Genomic DNA, 8,346 nt, shown 5'->3' with positions numbered 1-8,346 from the left:
AAAAAAAAAAAAAAAAAAAATCTAATCCTAAAGTTTCTGTGAGGGATACAAATTTTTAAATGTATATAAAAGAGCTTACTTGGCACCAATACCTGTCACTTAAAAAATTATATCCATTTCTATGATAATACTGTTAATGATTCTTGGGAAGGGCATTGCCTGTCACCACCAATGGCCAGGGTGAGTAACTTCTGATGGAAACATACACACAAAATAAAATGTATGTCTGTAAATGATATATAATAATTATACATGATATATATCTCATATATATGTAAAGAGTCTTCCCACATTTTCAAGGCTTAAAAATGCCTTCTTTGTAAAATGTAGGACTTTTGCTCTATTGGGGGATGGGGGTGACCAATGGCTGCTGTCCTTGGGCCTGGTGCTCACTGGCTGACCTCTGGACCTAGACTGGGTGGGTGTGGAAGGTGACATGTGTAGACACTGTCACTCCTCACCATAAAAGGGGTAAGAGTGGGGTGAGGGGTGCAGATCGCAGAGGGTGGGAGGCATTTTCCGTTTCCTAAAGCAACAGCAGGAGCCAGAGTGAGACAGTGGGAGAGTGGAAGGAGGGAGGATGAGGTGACAGTGCGGGGGAGTTGTGGAGGCCCCAGGAGGAAGTTTCCCCCAGCCTTCCCTTCCCAGGATGCTGGGTCATGCTTGCCAGAAGCCAGTGCACTGGAATCTGCCAGTGGGAATCTCCTCTCCATCCAGCCTCCTCTCCACCCACCAGGCAGCTACCAAACCAACTGCACTGTTACTGTTACTGGTGCTTTTGCGGGTAATTCCTATTCCACCACAGAGGAATTGTGGCATCCCTAGAATTACCCCCCGAGCCTCAGTTTCTGTGGTTTCCTCTACTCTAAGACGATGATCACAACAACCCAGCACTGGGTGTTGTTACATTGCCCAGACTGGGAAACAGACCCCTGGAAGGCTATATGACTTCCCCAAGGTGCAGTAATCAAGGTTCTGTTGTTTGCCAGAAAGTAAAAACCATCTCAGACTTCTTCACAAGCAGGACAAGGTGCTAATTAGGAAGATGGGAAGGAATCCCAAGACAGAAACATGGCACCCAGTCTGGAACAACAATTGAACAGTCTCAGGACTTTAAGTTTCCAGACTCCTTCTCTTTCTACTTCAGATGGATAAAAGGGCCTACTCAGCCCTGATGTTACCTGGCTGATCCTGCTGCCTCAGTCCCATTCCCAAATTTCCTGGATAATTTATTTGGCAGATGCTGGTCTGCTCTGAGCTCTGTCAACAGCGGCAAGTGGGGTGGTCTATGGGCAAATATTACTTGTCTTCCTTAAGTACTGAAGAAAGGGGGAATTAAGAATCAGGAAGGTACAGCACAGTTCCTTGCCATATAAAATCATACTGTGTGTAGGGAGAATTTGAAGCCAGTCTTGCTCAAGTCCAGTGGTCTGTCCACTAGGTGTACTCTTCAAAATTTAAAAACAGAGACCCTCCCCTCCATTAGCCCTATTGCTGGTCAAAATGGTGACTCTGTAAAATCAACAAGAAAAGAGTAAGCAACCCCATTAAAAACTGGGCAGGAGACATGAAGAGAAACTTTTCTCACAAAGACAGAAGAATGGCCAACAAACACATGAAAGAAAAATGCTCATTGTCCCTAATTATCAGAGAAATGAAAATCAAAACTACTTTGAGGTATCACTTAACCCCAGTGAGAATGGCCCACATCACAAGGTCCCAAAGCAACAGATACTGGCATGGGTGTAGAGAGAAGGGAACACTTTCGCACTGTTGGTGGGATTGCAAACTAGTATAGCTTTCATGGAAAGAAGTGTGGAGAGTCCTCGAAGAACTAAAAGTAGATCTACCATTTTGATCCTGCAACCTCATTACCAGGTATCTACCCCAAAGAAAAAAAGACATTTTACCATAAGGATATTTGTACTCAAATGTTTATAGCAGCACAATTTACAATTGCAAAGATGTGGAAATAACCCAAGTGCTCTTCAACACATGAATGGATTAATAAACTAAGTTCCATACAGCATACAGTGGAATACTATTCAGCCATAAAAGGGAGATATTGATTTTTTGTAACAACCTGGAGGGATCTGGGGAACAGTCTCCTAAGCAAAGTATCACAAGAATGGAAAAACAAGCATTGCATGTACTTGGTACTAAATCGAAACTAGTAGATTCACAACTAGAGGCTCAGATGAGAGAAAAACTCAATCAAATTTGAGTGTAGGGGGAGAAGAGGTTCAGTAAGTTCCCACCCAAAGGGAACACTACGTGGGTATATGGCACACTTCCTGGGAGAAGAACACAACTACCACTGAGACCTCAACCTCACAAATGCAAAACATGTAACCTAAACGTATGTACACTCGTATTAAGCTGAAATTTTGAAAATGGAGATTCTGCAAATTAGAAGAAGACCATCTTCCTCAAACCATTTACTGCTGGAAATTTTTCATCATAACCAAACAAATATATTTTTAGTTTAATGGGAAGAATGCCCCCTGGAGCTGTGCAGAGCAAAATCTATACATCAATGTGAACCCCATGCCTAACACAGAATACAGAAAATCCTACTGCTGCTTTGGGGGAAGTGGGTAAAGGACCCAGACCCACCTGGCCTCTCCCTTGTCCTTCAGGCTGCCCTTGAGGCTACTCGGAAGAATCTCGGGGTGTTGGGAACACAGCATGGAAAAGCATGGCACCCCCCAACCTGGTCTCTACCAGACTGAGTCTGAGTAGTATTTGATGACCCTATGAGGAAGACTGGTTGGTCACATTCTGAAGGACCACTGGCTGGTCCTAGAGTGAGTTGGCCTGGTGATTTCACCTCCCAAAAGAGAGTGAGACTTTGGGGCTAGCCACAAGAGACTGTGGCCAGGTCAAATGGTGAAGGGGATGTCCTTGCTGAGGGACAACTGAGCCTGAGCTGAAGGTGGGAATAGAAAAGCGTACGTGTAGACGCGCCTTTGGAGGCTCTGACTCTGCTCTCTTACCTCCCTCTTGTGGCATTACTGGGCCTCAGCACCTCTGAATCTCTGACTCTGACCTCCTGTGTGACAAAGGCCCAGCCATACCTCGTGCAGTGCAAAGACTATTGTAAAGGAGTCACTGTCCGTCACGTATTGTTAGAGAGGAGTCTTAATCCATTTAGCAAACATCTCCAAAGATGTTTGGTAAGTAGATTGATCACAGCCAGGAGGAAGGTTTCCATTGGTCCCAGTCTGCCTTTTAAACAGTCATTAGAATGAAGGAACAGAAGGTGCATTTGTCACATTCATGAAGGATGCAAAACAGGAAGGAGACCAGCAGATATCGGACCTACGGAATGGCAGAGTCAAGACTTGTAAAGACTTCTAGAGGCTATACAAACAGAGGCCGGGTGCAATGGCTCACACCCGTAACCCTAACACTACAGGAAGCCCAGGTGAGAGACTCCCTTGAACTCAGGATTTCAAGCTCCAGGATTTCAATCTGACCAAGAACAAGACATCTCTACTAAAAATAGAAAAATGAGCTGGTGTTGTGGCAGGTGCCTGTAGTCCCCGCTACTCAGGAGGCTGAGGCAGGAAGATGGCTTGCACTCAGGAGTTTGAAGTTGGTGTGAGCTAGGCTAAAGCCATGGCCCTCTAGTCTGGGCAACAGAGCTAGGCTTTGTCGCAAACAAACAAATAAAATGCTAATGTTCTCACGAGTGCTTTTCTAAAAAAAGAAGATTACCTCTACTAAAAGTATTAGTAGGAATTTGTAAAGTTATGCTTATCTTTAAAAACTGCTACAAGATAAGAAAGGCATGACTTAATTACAATTTTTAAAAAGGTTTCAGTGGATATAAAAGATAATTTGAGTTCTTTGTGTGAATCGCACCCAAACTGCAAACTTAAAGGGCGTCATAAAGTCCCAGTGCCCAGAACAAGGGTGGTGAGAAGCCCACTCTACTCTGTGTGGGTCAGTTCAAAGCTGAAATATCTTGCTCCGTCCTGAACATAAGGGGGGAAAAAAAACTGATGAATTTAAGTTTTGACCTGGAGAAGAGCAGCTAGAATAGTAAGGGATCATGAAAAGATTCCCCAAAACATGTAGTGGTAGAAAGACTCAGAATAGCTAGAAAAAATGAAAAAAAAAATAGGAAGCAACATAATACTGATCTTCTTAAGGAATTTTGTATAAAATTCCTGCTCCATACAGATATATTCCTTATTGACTCAAGAATGTCAAAGTAAGAGCACTAGATGTTTGTTACAGAAATTTATACTTTCCCCTAAAGTATGAAAGGATTTTAAAAGTATTAAAATGGTCCAAATATGGAGTGAAGGGTGTGTGTCTCAATGAGCTATTGAGCCAGATGCCCCTGGATGCCAGGAGCAGAGCCTACATGGTAAGTAGGTAACCCAGCATCGGGGGTGCTGTGAAGGGAACTCCCCAGTTTAGACCGTGACTGTCCCAGCACAGAGGTTCTGCCGCTCTGACTCGTTCACCATAGCTTGTCCTTCCCTTTCTGCATTCCCCAGTAGCCCCATATTCTTTTTATTTCTCCTCTCTCTGAGGCTTAATTGGTGAAGAGGAAGGAGACAGGCCCTCCAGTATCTCAATGCAGGGGCAGTGGGGACAGCTCTTCTCTCCCTAGTATGGGGACAGCTCATCCCTCCTGTGACTGGAGCCTGGATGAACACCGGAAACAAAGTAAACACCCTTAAGTTCAGCACATCAAACAACACTTAAAAAAAAAAAAAACCCCACAAAAAAAGGCACTGCGATGTCATCATTATCTCTTGCGTTTTCTTCTCAGGGAAAGTCCTGGTCAGCAGCGAAATGGGCATCAGCCGCTCGGCGGTGCTGGTGGTGGCCTATCTGATGATCTTCCACAACATGGCCATCCTGGAGGCCCTGATGACCGTGCGCAAGAAGCGCGCCATCTACCCCAACGACGGCTTCCTGAAGCAGCTGCGGGCGCTCAATGAGAAGCTGATGGAGGAGAGAGAAGAGGACTACGGTGGGGAGGAGGGGGCGGACGAGGCTGAGCTGGACCAGGAGGCCGGGAGCACCATCGGGGCCCGAGTGCACACCCTGGAGGTGGAGGAGGAGGATGACACCACCAGCCACCTGAGCGGCTCCTCCCTGGGGAAGGCCAGCCAGGCTTCCAAGCCCCACACTCTCATTGACGAAGAGGAGGAGGAGAAACTCTACGAGGAGTGGAAGAAGGCCCAGGGCCTCCCCACGGGCAGGGTCCCCCCCGGGGGAGAGGACGGGCGCTCAACCTCCTCGGGCCACGGCGCAGGGGAGCTGGAGGACGAGGACGTGGAGAGCATCGTCCGGGAGTGGCAGAGCCGGAACGAGCGGTACCAAGCAGAGGGGCACCGGAGGTGGGCTAGGGAGGAGGACGAGGAAGAGGTGGAGGACAGCAACGCGGGATCCTTTGCTGGCAGCAGGCGGCGGCGCACGCTGAGCCAGAGCAGCGCGTCCGAGAGCGTCTGCAGCCGCGACATTTGGGTCCTAAAGCAGCAGCTGGCCGCCAGGGCCCAGAGCCGCGGCGGGCGGCGCCGCTCCGACTCGGTGTCCACAGAGAGCACCTGGGACATGTGGAACGAGAGGCTGCTGGAGATCGAGAGGGAGGCGGCCCGCACGTACCGTTCCCGGAGCAGGAGAGAGCAGGCAGACGCGGGCTCCGACGCCGCGGGCTCCGACGCAGGGAGCGGGGCGCCGGAGGAGGACGGCGACAGTGTGTTCTCCGAGGCCCCCTCCTTCTACAACTTCTGCAGCAGGAACAAGGACAAACTCACTGCCCTGGAACGGTGGAAGATCAAGAGAATCCAATTTGGGTTCCACAAGAAAGACTTGGAAGCGGGCGACGGCAGCAGTGCGCACGGAGCGGAGGAGGCAGCCGGGGACAAGGAGCAACCCTCCGACGTCAACCTGACCGCCTACCAGGCCTGGAAGCTCAAACACCAGAAGAAGGTGGGGAGTGAGAACAAGGAGGAGGTGGCAGAGCTCTGCAAGGGGGAGGACTCGGCCTTAGCCAAGAAGAGGCAGCGGAGGCTGGAGCTGCTGGAGAGGAGCAGGCAGACGCTGGAGGAGAGCCAGTCCATGGCAAGCTGGGAGGCGGCCAGCTCGGCCAGCGGGAGCATCCCCCTCTCTGCCTTCTGGTCTGCGGCCCCCTCGGTCAGCGCTGATGGGGACACAGCGTCCGTGTTCAGCACCCAGAGCCACCGCTCCCACTCGGCTCAGGCCACAAGCAACGCAGGGGGAGGCTCGACCTCCAACCCCACCACACCCCTGCCTAACCTGCCAGTGGGGCCTGGAGACACGGTTTCCATCGCCAGTATCCAGAACTGGATTGCCCAGGTAGTCAGTGAGACCCTCGCTCAGAAGCAAAACGAAATGCTGTTACTGTCCCGCTCACCATCCGTGGCAAGCATGAAGGCAGCACCAGCAGCCAGCTGCCTAGGGGACGACCAAGTCTCCATGCTCGGTGGACAGAGCAGCTCCTCCCTGGGCGGCTACCCGCTGCCGCAGAGCCAGGCCAGACTGGGCACCGACGCACAGTCTGTGTTGTCCTCCCACACCGCGCTGAGCTTGAGGGAGGAAGGCACCGGGAGCAGAGTGAGGGGGACCAGCAAGCCCATCTACAGCCTCTTCGCTGACGATGTGAACCTGAGGGAGCTGGGCCAGAAGGAAAAGGAGATGCAAATGGAGCTGAGGGAGAAGATGTCTGAGTACAGAATGGAGAAACTGGCCTCAGACAACAAACGCAGTACCCTTTTCAAGAAGAAGAAGGTCAAGGAGGATGAGAATGATGGCGTGGGTGATAGAGATGAGGACACTGACAGTGCCATAGGGAGCTTCCGATATTCTTCCCGCAGTAATTCCCAAAGACCTGAAGCAGACACCTCCTCTTCTTCCCTGGCAGTCTGTGACCACTATGGGAGTGGCAGCAGAGCTGGCAAAGAGCTGGATGGCAGTATTAATAAATGGCTCTGTGGGCTCAGGACAGAGGACAAATCTCCTCCCCCAAGCGATTGGTCTGGAAGCTCCAGGGGGAAATACACCAGATCATCCGTGCTCCGAGAAACTGAGTCTAAATCCTCCAGCTATAAGTTCTCCAAATCTCAGTCGGAGGAACAGGACACGGCCTCCTACCATGAGGCAAATGGCAACTCTGTAAGAAGCACTTCACGGTTCTCTTCTTCTTCCACCAGCGAAGGCAGAGAGATGCACAAGTTCTCCAGGTCCAAGTTCAGTGAGACCTCAAGCTCCCGAGGGGAGAGCCCAGAACCCTACTTCTTCCGCAGGACCCCTGAGCCCTCCGAAGGGGAAGAGTCCCCAGAGCCACAGCACCCACATTGGACTGGGCCCAGGGACTGGGAAGATGTGGAAGAGTCATCCAAGTCAGACTTTTCTGAATTTGGAGCCAAGAGGAAATTCACCCAGAGCTTTATGAGGTCTGAAGAGGAGGGAGAGAAAGAGAGGATGGAAAACAGAGAAGAAGGGAGGTTTGCATCTGGGCGGCGGTCCCAGTATCGGAGAAGCAATGACAGGGCAGAAGAGGAAGAGATGGATGATGAGGCCATCATTGCAGCTTGGAGACGCCGGCAAGAAGAAAGGAGGACTAAGCTGCAGAGAAGGAAGGAAGATTGAGCCAGGGAGCGGCCGAGAATGCTGGAGGATACCATTCAGCTTAGCACAGGGCTCAGGGCGCACATCGCCATCACCCGTCAAGGGATGGGGAGGCAGAGAGGATCTTCAAGAGGGACAGAGCATAAGGGCACTACAGGTGGAGCGGAAAGAGGAGAGCCATCACCATGAAGTCCCAATGCTGGACCAACCGACACCATTTTCTGTTGCCCATTGCCCTCTCTAAGCTTTGGTGCTTCACTTAATGTATTTGGTAGTGTTTGTCACACACCAGGGAGGTGAGCTTGAAAAGGTACTATAGTTTGTAGGAGACTGCAGCTTACATCTAGAAAGGCCATGAATGTTGGACATGGTTCTGTTGGTGGAGTAACAAGACCCAGGAAATCCATCCTGTGGCAAGTCTGACCTTTCTCTCCTAGCAATGCTCAGTTCTGCTTCTTTCTTTTTACTGTTTTGGATCTCCATTAAATTGATACGTTGTCAGATACTTCTCCTTCATTCTGGTCACTTTTAGCTCTTTCAATATTAGGGGTTATCCACTTTAAAAGATACAAATGAACTAGCCGGGCATCACGGTGGGTGCCTGAAGTCCCACCTGCTTGGGAGACTGAGGCAAGAGGGTTTCTCAAGCCCAAGAGTTTGAGGTTGCTATGAACTCTAGAGTGATACTACAGCACTCTACCCAGGGTGACAGAGTAAGACTCTGCCTCAAAA

At 50.0% G+C, this 8,346-nt stretch overlaps 1 protein-coding gene across 1 annotated transcript in view; it reads left to right on the top strand.

Moving 5' to 3' along the window:
* The window catches only part of DUSP27 (dual specificity phosphatase 27, atypical), a 32,711-nt gene extending 25,076 nt beyond the window's left edge, over window positions 1–7,635 (top strand). Inside the window, exon 5 of the mRNA XM_003785737.2 lies at window positions 4,790–7,635. Coding sequence (XP_003785785.1) covers window positions 4,790–7,635 — 2,846 coding nt within the window. The remainder of the gene's footprint in view (window positions 1–4,789) is intronic.
* The last annotated feature ends 711 nt before the right edge of the window (window positions 7,636–8,346 follow it).

The sequence above is a fragment of the Otolemur garnettii genome, unplaced genomic scaffold (assembly GCF_000181295.1).
Source record: "Otolemur garnettii isolate 467f Iridium unplaced genomic scaffold, OtoGar3 scaffold00016, whole genome shotgun sequence".
NCBI classification, from domain to species: domain Eukaryota; kingdom Metazoa; phylum Chordata; class Mammalia; order Primates; family Galagidae; genus Otolemur; species Otolemur garnettii.
This window is presented reverse-complemented; position numbering and strand designations above follow the sequence as displayed.